Source organism: Macaca mulatta, chromosome 19 (genome assembly GCF_049350105.2).
Source record: "Macaca mulatta isolate MMU2019108-1 chromosome 19, T2T-MMU8v2.0, whole genome shotgun sequence".
NCBI classification, from domain to species: domain Eukaryota; kingdom Metazoa; phylum Chordata; class Mammalia; order Primates; family Cercopithecidae; genus Macaca; species Macaca mulatta.
The window spans coordinates 49,592,498-49,606,175 of record NC_133424.1 but is presented as its reverse complement, the minus strand read 5'-3'; the positions used below and the strand labels follow the sequence as shown (position 1 = coordinate 49,606,175).

Genomic DNA, 13,678 nt, shown 5'->3' with positions numbered 1-13,678 from the left:
ACAGGCACCAGCGCCACCACACCACAACCACACCAGGCTAATTAAAACAATTTTTTTTGGTAGAGATGGAGTTTCACTATGTTGCCCAGGTTGGTCTCAAACTCCTGAGCTCCAGTGATCCTCCCTCCTCGGCCTCCCAAAGTGCTCACAGGTGTGAGCCACCGCACACCGCCGGTGTCACTTGAAGTATGAATAACTTCAGAGCTGGTGGAAACAGTCTCAGCCCCGCTCTTGCTGTATCAGTAATCAGCTCGGGAGCGGTCACGTGGCCACTGCCAGGGGCCCTCCCCAGGGACCCCAGTGTTGCGCGGCACCTGTGTACAGCCCCCATGGTCTGCGCCTCCCCTTCTTCCCCAGCGAGGCCCGCAAGCGCCTGCTGCTTCCCGGCCCCAGACCTGGCGGCTCTACCTCGTTGCCTGACCTGTCCCTGAGCGCCCTCACGCGGCCGCCATGGGGAACTGCGGCTGCAGCCGTGTGCGGGAAGATTCCTAACATCTACCCTGCTTTTCACCCACCCCGTCTTCTTCTCCTGCTCCCTCCCTCCCTTCCCCTCCAGCCCCACCCAGCCCCAAACGATGGCTCTCTCTCCTTACTTTTCCACGTAAATGTTCTTGGTGGTTCCCAGGGAGTAGATACTGCACAGCGTTCGGTAGCAAGAGACCTGGACGTCGTCCACTGAGGGAGACGGGAGCGAGGCTGTGGGATGCGCCCACAAGACAAGCCCTCCCCACCCCCACCTCCCCTGTCTCCAAATAGGCCTATGCAGTGAGGAAGAGCAAGCAGCTTTACAGCCAGCCTGCCATGTAGTCTTGTGACTTGAGCAAGTTACCAAACTCTCAGCCTCAACTTCCCTACCTATAACATGGGGCTAGTTATAGTACCTTCCTCACGGGGTTGGTTGTGAGGATCAAATGAGTTACTACTTGGAAAGTCACTAGAACGGGGCACACATTAGGCACTCAATAAACGCTAGATGTTGTTTCTTCTGTGGAGAGGAGTCATGGGCCGCTATAATGAAAGTGAGGGGTACTTCCTCCAGAAAAAAGCAAACAGACCTGCAATGTTACTGCAATTTTAGGCTTTTTTATTTTATTTAAAATGTATATATTTTTAGGGTTGGCGCGGCGGCTCACGCCTGTAATCCCAGCACTTTGGAGGCTGAGGTGGGCAGATCACCTGAGGTGAGGAGTTCGAGACCAGCCTGGGCAACATGGTGAAACCCCATCTCTACTAAAAATACAAAAATTATCTGAGTGTGGTGGTGAATGCCTGTAATCCCAGCTACTGGGGAGGCTGAGGCAGGAGAATCTCTTGAACCCGGGAGGCAGAGGTTGCAGTGAGCTGAGATCGTGCCACTGCACTCCAGCCTAGGTGACAGAGCGAGACTCTGTCTAAAAAAAAGAAAAAATATATATAGTTTTAGAGATGGGGTCTCAGTATGTTGCCCAGGCTGGTCTCAAACTCCTGGTCTTAAGTGATTTGCCTGCCCCAGCCTCCCAAAGTGCTCGGATTACAGGTGTGAGCCACTGCGCCCGGCTGGATTCTGAATTATTTTTAAAAAATTAAAGACATTTTGTGGGTAACGAGGGAAATTTAAATACGGTTAGGTTAGGTGTGATAATGATATCGTGGTTACACAAGAGAAGGTTCTTATTCTAGGAAAGCCAGCTGATGAACATTAAGGGATGAGGTTATCCTGGTGTGTGCAACTTACACCTGCTGGTGTGTGCAACTTACATCCAAAAGTTCAACCAAAAAACTAAATATTTTCACCCACACAGTGAAGGGTAAGCACATGGGGCTTTTCTTCTTCTTCTTCTTCTTCTTTTTTTTTTTTTTTTTGAGATGGAGTCTTGCTCCATCACCCAAGCTGGACTGCAGTGGCGCAATCTCAGCTCACTGTAACCTCCACCTCCTGGGTTCAAGCAGTTCTTGTGCCTCAGCCTCCCAAGTAGCTGGGACTACAGGTGTGAGCCACCGTGCCCAGCCAACAATTTTCTTCTTTCCACCTTCCTGTATGTTTTGAAAATTTCAAAATAAAAAGTTGGATGGGAGAAGAACCCTATCCAGGTGCTACTTTTCTATTCTTTTTTTAAGATGGGGTTTTGCTGTGTTGCCCAGGTTGGTCTTGAAATCCTGGGCTCGGCCGGGCACGGTGGCTCAAGCCTGTAATCCCAGCACTTTGGGAGGCCGAGGCGGGTGGATCACGAGGTCAGGAGATCGAGACTATCCTGGCTAACATGGTGAAACCCCGTCTCTACTAAAAATACAAAAAACTAGCCGGGCATGGTGGCGGGCGCCTGTAGTCTCAGCTACTTGGGAGGCTGAGGCGGGAGAATGGCGTGAACCCGGGAGGCGGAGCTTGCAGTGAGCCCAGATCACGCCACTGCACTCCAGCCTGGGAGACACAGCGAGACTCCGTCTCAAAAAAAAAAAAAAAAAAAAAAGAAATCCTGGGCTCAAGTGATCTTCCTACCTTGGTCTCCCAAAGTGCTGGAATTACAGGCATGAGTCACTGAGCCTGGCTACCAAGTGCTACTTTTCTTTTCTTTTCTTTTTTGAGATGGAGTCTCGCCCTGTTGCCCAGGCTGGCGTGCAATGGCACGATCTCGGCTCACTGCAACCTCCGCCTCCTGGGTTCAAGCGATTCTCCTGCCTCAGCCTCCCAAGTAGCTGGGATTATAGGCAACCACCACCATGCCCAGCTAATTTTTGTATTTTAGTAGAGACAGGGTTTTGTCATGTTGGCTAGGCTGGTCTTGAATTCTTGAGCTCAGGTGATCTGTCCGCCTTGGCCTCCCAAAGTGCTGGGATTACAGGCGTGAGCCACTGTGCCCAGCCAAGTGCTACTTTTCTTAACCTCTATCAATAGATTCTCTTTTTTATCATCAAGGACCCTATTTTATTCCTTATTTATTTTAGAGACAGAATTTTGCTGTTATCCAGGCTGGAGTGCAGTGGTATGATCATAGCTCACTGTAGCCTCCAACTCTTAGACTCAAGTGATCCTCCCCCATCAGCCTCCCCAGTAGTTGGGATTACAGGCGTGTGCCTCCATGCCTGGCTAATCTTTAAAATTGTTTTTTTAGTAGAGACAGAGTCTCGCTATGTTGCCCAGGCTGGTCTTGAACTCCTGAGCTCAAGGGAGTGCAGTGGTATGATCATAGCTCACTGTAGCCTCCAACTCTTAGACTCAAGTGATCCTCCCCCATCAGCCTCCCCAGTAGTTGGGATTACAGGCGTGTGCCTCCATGCCTGGCTAATCTTTAAAATTGTTTTTTTAGTAGAGACAGAGTCTCGCTATGTTGCCCAGGCTGGTCTTGAACTCCTGAGCTCAAGCGGTCCTCCTGCCTCAGCCTCCCAAAGTGCTGGGATTACAGGCATGAATCACTGTGCCAGTCCATTTAGGGTCTTTTGTTAGAGCTGCTGAGCTTGCATCCTCTTTAACTCATTTGCCACCTGCCAAGGTACTGACACATGCTTTGCTTACAGCAAGAAATCCACACACTCAAACACCCAGGGACTCTCATAGGCATCCAGGATGGGTGGTGTTGGCCACACTGACGCCCCACAACCTGCCCTTGGGTCAGGAGCCCTTACGGATGACGTCATCTCCGAACTGGTGCTGGGCGATGTGCTGGAAGAGGGTGGTGAGGACCGGCAGCAGCGCCACGGTGGTGTAGGTGAGGTTCTGGCCCACGCCCTTCACCTGGGTGCGCGCCTGTGACACCTTGCCCAGCCGCAGGTTCTCCACCATCTTCTCGATGTCCTCCGAGGCACTCTCGAAGAAGGAGCGGAGGCCAGCCTTCACGATCTCAGGGCCTGACTTCATCACTGTCCTAGAAGGGCAGCAGGGGAACACCAGCTCTGGAATCAGACAGTCTAGGAGACCAGGGGTTGGGGTGGGGGCCCGATGACGGTGGGAGTGGGTGCCACTGCCCATGGCCCTACCTGGCATCCAGGGAGCGGGCCAGGATGTGAAGACAGTTAACCACAGCCGGGGCGTCCGTCCCTGGGAGAGGAAGACGGGCCGGGGAGATGGCATGGCTAAGAGGACAGAGGACAGTGCCTCCCTCTACATCCACCCCAACCCCTCTCTTCCTGAGGCTACCCGCAGGCTACGTTGGAATGGTACTGCACCCCCACCCCACCTGGACTCCTACAGCGCCTCCAAACTTCCCTCCTCCCCAGCCCGACCACTCTCCTGGTCTTCTTCCTGCCCAGCCCTGACCCCACTGGCTGTCCTTGTCTGGAGATGGGTCTGTCTCTCCCACTGGCCTGGGAGTCCCATTGAGGGCAGGCCCAGGGTGTCTCAGTCACTGCCCTGCCCCCGGGATACCCGGTCCATGTCTCCGGGTCCAGAGGAAGAACACAACAAAGCTTGTTCAAATTAAGGCAGAACCTGGGAGCTATTTCTTCAGGGTGGAGAAGAGAGAGATTAGGGAGGAAGACCAAGGGAGTGGAGCCACTTACCAAAGAGAGAGACTCGGTGGCGGACAAGAGCAGCAAGTTTGCAGAAGAGGCTGAAGAAAGAGAAAGGGACAGAAGGCAGGAGAAACAGCAAGTGAGGAGACCAAGGAGACGAGGAAAGGGTGACCCAATTGGAGGAGACAGGGACACAGAAGACAAGGAGAGAGGAACCAGGAGGGGGCCGAATGATGGAGACAGGAGGGATAGGAAGGGGCAGAGAGATGGGCAAGCCGGTAAGTCATAGGCAGTAACTGGGATGCTGGGGAGGTGAGGGGCAAGTCGGCCTTTCTTATTATTCTTTGTTTATTTTTTTTGAGACAGGGTCTTGCTCTGTCACCCAGGCTGGAGTGCAGTGGCGCGATCCCAGCTCCCGGCAGCCCCCAGCCCCTGGGTTCAAGCGATCCTCCCACCTCAGCCTCCCGAGTAGCTGGGACTACAGGCATGCGCCACCACGCCCAGCTAATTTTTGTATTTTTTGTAGAAATGGGGTCTCGGTATGTTACCCAGACTGGCCTCAAACTCCTGGCTTCAACTGATCTTCCCACCTCAGCTTCCCAAAGTATTAGAATTACAGGTGTGAGCCACCACGCCCGGCCTTGAGTTGGCCTTCCTGGACAGGGTGATTGATTTGTCCCAAGTTGTCTGAGAGTCCCACATTGTGGGAAGCCCTTCAGTCCCGGGCACACTAGGATGGCTGGTCACCATAGCCCTTCAGTTGCCTCTGCAGGAGACGGTCAGTACCTAACACCCAGCACCCAGGACAGAGCCTCCACGGGCGAAAGATTACAATACTGTGGGGTCAGGGGGCTGGGTCCAGGGTCACAGGCAGCCCACCTGGTGATCATTTCCTTCTCCTTGTTGGAGGCGTGGCCGCCACTGCCCAGCACTTTAGCAGGAGTGGACAAGAAATAGAGGCAGTGGTTGGTGAAGTACTGGTTGATCAAAGGGAGCAGGATCTGGAGATGGGGTGGTGGGGAGGAGATAAAGGGTCCGGTGAGGGGTGGGGAGAGCCCACGAGTCCCCAGCCCCCTTCTAGCTTCTAAGCCCACCTCTCACCTTGGCAAAGAATTTAATCTCCTGTTCATGTGGGGACTTTTCCACTCGCCCACTGCTGACCACAGCCTCTGTAGAGAGAGCAAACAGGGTTCATGGTGGGTTTAAGGCTGGAGAACCCAGGGTGTTCTGATGAGCAGGATGCTAGGAGCAGAGTTGGGAAATGATGGGGAATAAATTATTGGTATGAAGTTATTTGTGTTGACTTTGAGATGAACCTTTCTCCTAACTTTCATCTGATTCCCCCAGATTTTTTTTTTTTTTTTTTTGGGACGGAGTTTCACTCTTGTCACCCAGGCTGGAGTGCAATGGCACCATCTTGGCTCACTGCACTCTCTGCCTCCTGAGTTCAAGCGATTCTCCTGACTCAGCCTCCTAAGTAGCTGGGATTACAGGCGTGCATCACCACACCCAGCTAATTTTTGTAGTTTTAGTACAGCCAAGGTTTCACCATGTTGTCCAGGCTGGTCTCAAACTTCTGACCTCAGGTGATCCACCCGCCTCAGCCTCCCAAAGTGCTTTCCCCCAACTTCTTGATTAAACCCTTCCTGAAGCTGACAACTCCTTGATCAAACCCTTTCTGAAGCTGAGGATGGGGAAAACAAATTGGAATGGGTTAAAGTCCTGGAACATGCCCTTCCTCACCCACCACAGGTGCTTTTCATTCTGAACTTGAATACATGGCACTGAGTTAATCTGCAACAAATGAATGAATGAACCAAATGAAACAAGAAGTCAATGTAAACAAATTAGAGTTAATTTTAAAATGGAAATCAATTTCAAACAATAATAATGGTGATAGTCGTAACTGATTCTATTAAAATAATAATACTGGCTCCAATTATTAAACACTTGCTATGGCCTTGGCACTGTGAGACATGTCATCCTCACACAGTCTCCTTACAACTTGGAGGTCTGTGCAGTTGGTTCCCAGCCCCCATTTTTCAGATGAGGAAACGGAGGTGAAGTAACTGACCCCAGGTCAGTAAGTGACAGAACCATGGCTAGTTATGGCGAACATAGGCTCATATCACAGGTGAGGAATCAGAGGTCTAGAGAGGGAAGGGAATTGTCAAGGGGATGTGCAGCACTGAAGCTAGGCAGGCAGGCTTTGAGGCGAGACGTGACAGCGAATCCTGCTCTGCCACTCACCTGGAGGGAATTTGGGGTTCCTGAGGGCAGCTCTCAAGGGCAATGCTGGAGGGGGGTCTCTAGGGAAACTAGAGGGGCTTGCAGGGCCTAGCTGTAATTCTTAGTGGTCTATAAAAGGCATTGGGAGCATCCCAACAAGCTCAGCCTTCAAAATGGATCCAGAAATCTGCCCTGTTCTCACCCTTTTTGCCTCCTGTCTCCACCCCAGTCAAGCCAGAGGGACCCCGTGAACACCAGAATTATGGATCACGTCCGTCCTCGGCTCAGCCCTCAAACCCCAACTCCATCTCACTCCAGGTAAAGGTCAAAGTCCTCATCACAGCTAGCAAAGCCCTGCATGATCTGCCCCAGTCACCTCTGTGACCCCGTTTATCTCTGTCCCCCTCGATGACTCTGCTTCAGCTGCCGGGCATCCTGACACTTACACCAGGGACCTCTCAGGGCCTTCGCACTCACTGTTCCTTTGCCTGTGAGGAACAGATGTCTCCCAGAGGTCCACACAGCTCCTCCCTCACCTCCTTCATGGCTTGCCTCAGATGTCACTTTCTCATCAAAGTCTTTCCGGAACACCCTATTTAAAATGACAACTGGCTCCACACTCCCAATCCCCTCTACCTGGCTCTATTGTTTTCTTCTTCCCATGACACTGATCACCTTCTAACACTAAATGATTTCATTATTTATGATGCTAATTGCCTGAAGCCAACACAGGAGTAGTTGCAGGGGAGCAGGGTTCATTTGTCATCTTCACTGCTGTACCCCAGCATCTAGAACAGTGTCTGGCACATAGTAGAAGCTCAATAAACATCAGATAAGGGGAGGACGGATTGAGTGCAGGAATGGGTGTCCTAGGTGAGTCTGGTCTGCAGAACCGGTGTCTGCAGGTGGGGCGGGCATAAGGGGGGGATTTCTCCCTACCCAGGTGGGCAATGAACTCCTGAGAAATGTCCATCCAGCGCAACAGCTGCTGCAGGAAGCCAAAGGCAAACCGCTTTTCAATGGAAGACGAGTCCAGTTCCATGTCCTTAAGGCCTCTGGAGATGTGGAAAGAAGGATCAGCCCAGACACCGGCCCTACAGTTTCCCACCCTTCTCAGGTCCGTCTCTGCTCCTGCTGGCCAGCTTTGGCTTCACCCCAGGTTGGGGCTCCACTCTGAGCCCCCCATGCCCCACCCCACTTAGCCTTCTCCCCTCTCTGGCCCCGCCTCTGCTCCCAGGCCCCGCCCCCTCAGCCTCCTCCCCTTTGGCCCCACCTGTTCCCCAGGTCCTGCCCTTCTCAGCCTTCTCTCCTCTTTGGTCCCGCCTCCACTCACCGGTCCCCGTCCCTCTCAGTCTCCTCCACTCTCTGGCCCCGCCTCTGCTCCCTGGGCCCCGCCCTTCTCTGCCTCCTCTCCTCTCTGGTTCCGCCTCTGCTCCTTAAGCCCCGCCCCACCCATTTCGGACTCCTCCCCATCTGGCCCCGCCTCTGTGTCCAGGCCCCACTCCCTTAGCTCCTCCCCTCTGGTTCCATCTTTGCTCCCCAGGCCCCGCTCCTCTCGGTTCCACCCCTCTCTGGCCCCGCCTCTCCCAGCCTTTGCCGGGTGGGTTCCTCCTGCTGCTCTTCCGCGGGGGTCCCAACCCGCGTGCCTTGTAACCGCGTAGCCATTCATCTGCAGGAATTTCAGCAGCTCCTGGGCCTTCTCTCGATCTCGTGCCTTCTCCTTGGCTGTTAGCGTGTCGTAGGGGACCAGCAGGGGGTGGGTCCCACCGCCTGAGGAGGCAAAGACCAGAAATCAGGGCTCTGGGGAAGACCCGGGCCACTCTCACTGAAGTGGTTCCTGCAGTGCCCGGCATGCGTAATTATAGTAATAAAGATGAAGATACGAATAACGGAAACATTGCTTGCTGGTGCTCATCTCATTACCCCATGGTGGTAAACGTTGTTATTATTCCCATCTACAGATGGAGAAACCGAGTTTCAGGGGCATGAAGGCAATCAGTAAAGCCACACGGTGAAGCCACGGGGGTCGCCTGGGGGCGGCATGGGCGTCCTCACCTTTGGCTTCCAGCTCCTGCTTCTTCTTCCTTCCCCACGTGTTGTGGTAATTTTCCGCCAGTTGTTCTGCCATGGCCTGGGAGTGGATGCAGAGTCAACGGGTAGATTCAGAGGATGCCAGCCCCCCCCAAAGACACCCCATGTCCCCCCAGAAGGATCAGGGCTCTCACCTGCAGCTCCCGGGACAGGGTAACTGCGCTAAGGTCGGGGGGCTGGGGGTTGTAGCCTTCTCGAGGATCGTAGGTCTAAGAGGACAAGGGGAATATGGGAGGTAGGTTGATGGGCTAGCAGGAAGCCCAGGCCAGCCCCTCCCCAGGCCCCCACTAGTCCATTCTACCTCCTCCGCCCTCCCCTGGCTCAATACCCCGTGTCCTCTCCTTAAGGCCCTGTCTCTAAACTACCCCATCCTTCTCTCCTCTGCCCTTTGCAATTATTCAGACCCCTGCCCTCTCCTTTCCCAGAGCTCAAGTTTCTGCACCCCTCTCTGGCCCCACCTACCTCCCTGGGCCCCTCTCCTCTCCATCCCATCCCTGTCTGGCCACGCCCTCTCCTGGCCTCGCCCCTTGTTCTAGACCCTCCCCACATCGTGCCCCTGCCCTCCGCCCAGGCCCCGCCTTCACCTGGGCACTTTGTGATATCTTCCGCGTTTTTTTCTTTTCCGTCTTCTCCTCCTCACCGTCCCTGGCCTTCTCTATGGTCCATTCCCAGGCAATCATGGCCTTCAGGGACTCCTTGATGGGCCAGCGGTAAATCTCTTTGTCCTGGGGTGGACAGGAGGGTGGGGAGTTGGTGGAATGGAGTGAGAGGGGGGTGGAGGAAGGACCCCAAAGGAGAAAACCCTGACCACATGGCTAGGCAGTGGTCCAGTCTGGATTCGAACTCAAGTCTCTTACCTGCTCTGTAACAGAGCCTCCCAAACCCAATGTCCTTATCCCATTAGACACACGAGTCTCTGAGAATTTTTTTTTTTTTTTTTTTTGAGACAGAGTCTCCTTCTGTCACCCAGCCTAGAGTACAGTGGCATGATCTTGGCTCACTGCCAGCTCCTCCTCCCGGGTTCACGCCATTCTCCTGCCTCAGCCTCCCGAGTAGCTGGGACTACAGGCGCCTGCCACCACACCCAGCTAATTTTTTGTATTTATAGTAGAGACGAGGTTTCACCGTGTTAGCCAGGATGGTCTCCATCTTCTGACCTCGTGATCCGCCCGCCTCGGCTTCCCAAAGTGCTGGGATTACAGGCGTGAGCCACAGCGCCCGGCTCCAAGAAGTCTTACTACAGCCAAGGAATCAAACCCACTCTCTCAGACTCTCTACCCGCTCTACCAAGTTTGAGAGAAGGCAAAGTCCACGAATGAGGAGACCTAATCCACAGATCCACCTAGATGCAAACCTGTGAACCTTCCTCACTCCTCCCTGAACCCTCAAATTTAGGGGTTTCATTTTGACTCCCAATGCTGGGCCTCAAGGCCTGGTCACCTTCTCTGAAAAGGTCTTGTAGGGCCTCAGCATGGGGTGGGTCTTCAACTCCTCATCTATGTTCTCTCCATAGGACCAGTTGCTCTGGATCTAGAGATGGAGAAGAGGCAGGGTGATGGGGAGGCAGCAGTTGGGGACACATAGGGGGGACCCTGGAGGAGCCGAGGACAGAGAATCCTGGGGGATCCCAGAAAAAGCTAAGGGTCTTAGGGAAGGCTGGGGGGTCTCAGGGAGATCTGGAGCCTCAGGGAGGAACCGGGTCAGGGGGAAAGCTGGGGTCTTGAGGGTTTCTAGGATAGGAGGACCCTGAGGCCAACCTTGTCGAAGGCCCACTTCTCATGTGTATACTCCGCAAACTTGTTAATGAAGGAGTCCAGCTTCTCCGGGATGATCACACTGTGGGGGGCATAGGGTCAGCAGATGTTGGGACTGGGGTTCCCTCCACCCCTGAAATCTTCCTCTCTGTCTCCCAGCCCCCAGGCCTCACTTGAGGGTTTCCACAGGCCGGGGATCAAAGTTGCCTTCAGCATCCACTGTGGCCTTTTTCTCCGCCTTAGATGAGTATGAGGCGTCCACATAGTCGGGGGGCAGAGCCCCAGCGATGGCACACAGACAAGGCATGGCCATTCGGTAAAGCTCCGGGTCGTATTTCTGGGAAGGCCGGGAGGAGCAGGGGTAGGAGGTCACTAAAAGCCTCAGTGAGCCTCGGGACCTCAAACTCACACACTGCAATAATCAGCCCTTCTCCCTGAACCCCCAAACCTGAATTATGGTCCCTCTCCTTGAAACCCAAATCTCAGACCCAACTGTATGCTCAAATCATCCCCATATTACCCTCTCCAAGCTCCCAAACTAGAGGCCCACCCCCTTTTCCATAACCTCCACGCTGAAGCCTCAACCCATAGATCCTCCTAGATCCAAACATGCAAAACGCTCTCATCCTTGAACCCCCCAAAATTGGGGGGTTTCGCTCTGGACTCCCAATTTAGGGCCCCAAACCCTCCACACAGGCCATTTTGGGGCTCCCTGCTGCCCAGACCTTATGGGCCAGAGAGTCAAAGATGCCCCAGAAGAGTTTCCGGGTGAGGTGCAGCTCCTCCTCGGAGGTGACCCCGAAGTTGGCCCAGCCTGTGGGTAGGCAGTAGTACTTCCAACAACGCTCATAGTGGTTGGTGAGGAGCTGGGTGGGAGCAAGAGGGGGACACACAAATGAAAGGGGGAACCAGCGGATGGCAGGCAGATGAAGGCCCAGAGAGACACAAGCATGCCAGTGCTTTTAAATTATGAAGGAGGTGTGGGTTATGCAAATGATATGCTAATAAAGGAAGAAATGGTATGTTTTTTGAGGAGTGGTCTTAGACAGCTTAGTATGCAAATTTAGCATTCTTAATTTAGAGTTAAGATGGGCATTAAACTAGAGCTGGTTGCGTCTGGTGTTGCTTTACACAAATAAGCATGCTAATATTAATCCGTGGGTACGTAGTGAGTAAATGGGCATATGGATGCGGCAATCTGTGCTTATGCAAATTAACATATCAAGTAGAAACAAAAGCTGCACCCCATGCAAATATATGGTAATCGGGAGGAGGGCCTCCACTATCCAAGATGCAAAGTTTTTTTTTTTTTTTTTTTTTTGAGGTGGAGTCTCTGTCGACCCAGCTGGAATGCAGTGGCACAATCTCGGCTCACTGCAACCTCCGCCTCCCAGGTTCAAGCAATTCTCCAGCCTCAGCCTCCAGAGTAGCTGGGATTACAGGTGTGCTGCACCACGCCCAGCTCATTTTTGTATTTTTAGTAGAGACCGGGTTTCACCATGTTGGCCAGGCTGGTCTCGAACGCCTGACCTCAAGTAATCTGCCCACCTCTGCCTCCCAAAGTGTTGGGATTACAGTCGTGAGCCACCGCGCCTGACTAAAATGCAAATTTGAAATACGAGCTGATTTCGATGTATTATGCAAAATAGTCAAGCTATCTGAGTTAGGGTAGCTCTTTATGCAAATTAGCATGCAAATGAAAAAATAAGAAAGACAGTGTGCAAATATTCAGAATAGCTGTGGTAATGTTTATTCAAATAAATGCACTCATTTGAATAGTGGAAGTCTGGTGGTCCAGGCATGCAAATAAACATGCTAATTAGGGAAAGTGGTGTGTTCCATGCAAATATATGCTAATTGAAGCAGGGGCTGGCTCACTGTTAAGCAAATTAAACGCTAATTAGGGAACGCTAGAGGCATCAATGAAGCAAAGTGAATGTTCTGGGAATCCTAGTATGCAAATAAGGATACTAAGAGGTTTCTATGGGGACGCCGTCCTAACTAGTGCAGGTTAACTGGGCTGGGCAGCGCCGACACAAATGAGCCCCGCAGTCGGAGGGAAGAGCAAACCAGTGTGGGCGCGGCCTGGAAACGAACCGCTAAAGATCGCTTGTCCTTACCTTGAGTGGCATCTTGGCAAACTCGTTTAAGATGGGCACGTCGAACACCAGACGCCGCAGCAGGTGCTGCAGCATCGACGGGCGGATGTACCTGCGCGACAGCGCACAGGATGGTGGGACCTCCCCTCTAGGCCTGCTCTGCGGCCCCGCGCCTGCCCCCGCCCCGTCCTGGGGCCCGCCCCACCCCACCTGCAGAGAGCCATGAGGCAGTCCTCGATGACGTCGCGCTGCGCCTTGGTGAGCGAGCGACCCCGGGACAGGCGGTACACCGTGTGCAGCATGGAGTCCACCATGATGGCGCGGTGTTCCGTGCCCGCAAAGAGCGGCGCACACTTGGTGATGAGAGGCAGCACGGCCAGGCACAGGTAGCGGTTCAGCGCCAGTGCCATCTCGGTGGTGCTGAAAGTGGCCTAGGTCGCAGAGGGAGGACATCAGGCCCGCTGCACACCCCCGGGGCTGCTCTGGCACCTGCCCTGAGCTACTCTGGCCAAAGGATCCAAGCTTCTGATCACTCCCCCAAAACCTGCTTCTCTCAATCTCTACCACCCTCCTCCCACCCTATGCCCATGCCCCTACGCCCACAGTCCCCACCCCACCACTTACTACTTTGGCCTATGCAAAATTTCAAACACACACAACTGGTCGATGAGATTAATGAACCCCATTACAGATTTGGCTCTTCTGTAAATATGGATGGTCTGCACACTTATCTCCTCTCTAAGCCTCACCTTTCTTCCTGTAACACGTTCTTTTCCATTTGTTAGAGACAGCGGTCTCTGTTGCCCAGGCTGGAGTGCAGTGGTGCAATCATAGCTTCCTGCAGCCTCGAATTCCTGGGCTCTGGTGATCCTCCTGCCTCAGCCTCACTAGTAGCTAGGACTACAGGGACGCACCTCCATGCCTGGCTAATTTCTTTTTCTTTTTTTTTTTTTGAGATAAGGTCTGGCTCTGTTGCCCAGGCAGGAATGCAGCGGTGTAATCACGGTTCACTGCAGCCTCAAAGTCTGTGCCTCAAGTGATTCTCCCACCTCAGCCTCTCTAGTAGCAGAGACTACAGGT

At 53.3% G+C, this 13,678-nt stretch overlaps 1 protein-coding gene across 2 annotated transcripts in view; it reads right to left on the bottom strand.

Moving 5' to 3' along the window:
* Nucleotides 1-13,678, bottom strand: part of RYR1 (ryanodine receptor 1) — a 158,969-nt gene that overhangs the window by 73,356 nt on the left and 71,935 nt on the right. For both annotated transcript variants that reach the window (XM_028840010.2, XM_028840012.2), the window contains exons 48-64: nt 12,809-13,029; nt 12,620-12,710; nt 11,225-11,365; nt 10,673-10,836; nt 10,503-10,581; nt 10,186-10,275; nt 9,330-9,470; nt 8,880-8,954; nt 8,710-8,785; nt 8,301-8,424; nt 7,594-7,709; nt 5,527-5,594; nt 5,305-5,426; nt 4,474-4,523; nt 3,952-4,012; nt 3,601-3,839; nt 594-675 (exon numbers count right to left, since the gene is read on the bottom strand). In XM_028840010.2, the coding sequence (XP_028695843.2) occupies nt 594-675; nt 3,601-3,839; nt 3,952-4,012; nt 4,474-4,523; nt 5,305-5,426; nt 5,527-5,594; nt 7,594-7,709; nt 8,301-8,424; nt 8,710-8,785; nt 8,880-8,954; nt 9,330-9,470; nt 10,186-10,275; nt 10,503-10,581; nt 10,673-10,836; nt 11,225-11,365; nt 12,620-12,710; nt 12,809-13,029 (1,940 nt within the window). The remainder of the gene's footprint in view (nt 1-593; nt 676-3,600; nt 3,840-3,951; nt 4,013-4,473; nt 4,524-5,304; nt 5,427-5,526; nt 5,595-7,593; nt 7,710-8,300; nt 8,425-8,709; nt 8,786-8,879; nt 8,955-9,329; nt 9,471-10,185; nt 10,276-10,502; nt 10,582-10,672; nt 10,837-11,224; nt 11,366-12,619; nt 12,711-12,808; nt 13,030-13,678) is intronic.